This window comes from Octopus bimaculoides, chromosome 22, assembly GCF_001194135.2.
Source record: "Octopus bimaculoides isolate UCB-OBI-ISO-001 chromosome 22, ASM119413v2, whole genome shotgun sequence".
NCBI lineage: Eukaryota > Metazoa > Mollusca > Cephalopoda > Octopoda > Octopodidae > Octopus > Octopus bimaculoides.
In genome coordinates this window covers 12,749,685-12,751,286 of record NC_069002.1, presented here as the reverse complement: position 1 = coordinate 12,751,286, position 1,602 = coordinate 12,749,685, and the positions used below count along the sequence as shown (strand labels likewise).

General features: G+C 38.7%; 1 protein-coding gene across 4 annotated transcripts in view; it reads right to left on the bottom strand.

Annotated features, from left to right (window-relative positions):
• LOC106881179 (uncharacterized) overlaps nucleotides 1-1,602 on the bottom strand; it is a 30,874-nt gene that overhangs the window by 11,401 nt on the left and 17,871 nt on the right. For all 4 annotated transcript variants that reach the window (XM_052975859.1, XM_052975861.1, XM_052975860.1 and 1 more), the window contains 2 exons: nucleotides 1,264-1,360; nucleotides 429-454 (listed from right to left, as the gene is read on the bottom strand). In XM_052975859.1, coding sequence (XP_052831819.1) covers nucleotides 429-454; nucleotides 1,264-1,360 — 123 coding nt within the window. The remainder of the gene's footprint in view (nucleotides 1-428; nucleotides 455-1,263; nucleotides 1,361-1,602) is intronic.

The following is a 1,602-nucleotide window of genomic DNA, read 5'->3' as shown; positions in this document are numbered from 1 at the left end:
ATATATATATATATATATATATATATATATATATACATATATACGACAGGCTTCTTTCAGTTTCCGTCTACCAAATCCATTCACAAGGCTTTGGTCGGCCCGAGGCTATAGTAGAAGACACTTGCCCAAGGTGCCACACAGTGGGACTGAACCTGGAACCATGTGGTTGGTAAGCAAGCTACTTACCACACAGCCACTCCTGCGCCATGTTTGTTGATGATTCTAGGTAATGTAGTTCTCAGTCATGAGAAAAATACATAAAAATATAATCCTTTGAAAATAAATAGGGATAGTCAGACTTGTCTGTCCAGGAACCCATGAAAGCTTATAAAATAAATAAATAAAGCCTGAAGGCATGCTCCAGCATAGCCATAGTTCAAGGATTAAACCCAGTAAGAGAAAAAAAGGAACAATAAAAATATACTTACACTATTTACTGGAAGCACATAGTCTACTGAAAACAGAAAAGACTGATATTAGTGATAAGAAAAATAAGGGTTATTCTGTTTTATTTTCCTTGAGACCCAGATCCCTTATTGCCAGTTATCTGATTTTCATAGTGTAGAAGTGACTGAGGCCACAACATTCCCCCCCAAAAGGGATGCCAGTCGGTTGCAGGGTTTGGGACGAGCAATTTTGAAGAGAGGGGACAAGTCATTTGCATCAACCCCAGTACTTGATGGGTACAGCAGGGTTTGCCACAATCCCCTGCCAGAACCCTCGTGGGGCTTTTAGAGGGGTTTTCGCTCAATAAACACTCACAACGCCTGGTCTGGGAATCGAAACCGCGATCCTATGACCGAGAGTCCGCTGCCCTAACCACGGGGCCATTGCGCCTCCACTAGCTGGTATATAGAACATATGCTAACATGGAATTATGATGGAAGTTTTAATCTCTTTAAAACAGGGTGTTTGTATCACAGACCACGGCGGTCTCAATCATTTTGGTATCAAAAGGGTTAAGAGTTATTTAGTTCAGTAGAAAACAGTGTCTGCATATTAGGATGATGTCACAGTTAAGCAATCAGATGTCTGAAAACCAAGGTGTTTGGTACCAGACTAAAAGAATAAAAAACGGTAACAGGTGCATATTTTAATTGAAGTTTGCAGTTAAGATCTCAGGGGCCTTTGGTTTTGTTGAAGCCCCCAGAAAAAAACTCCGACAAGGTTACAAGCTTGATGGTTGAGCTGAGAGAAACTTATCTGTAGATAATATAAACTCAATAGCACTTTTATAGGAAATCAAAAGAAATATATACTAACCTTTATCATTCTTACCAGTTGCAACTGGTTTCAATTTTGATATTGCTTGTGATAAATTTTCAGTGGCTTTATTAGGATCTCTGGAAAATTTTCTGCCCTGAGAAGAAATGAAAATAATAAGACATCTCAACGCTTCTAACAGCAAACTTCGTTTGTTTATTTATGTTTGTCGTAATTTGAATTTAACATATGATAACGTCTCATAAAGCGAGATTTCTATACATCTTAAATTTGCAGAGGAATTTGTAGTGGGGTAGTTTAGCTTAATCAGTCAAAGCATTGTGACACGTAATCATGGGGATGTGAGTTCGAGTCCACAGCTAACCACCTACACTTTTT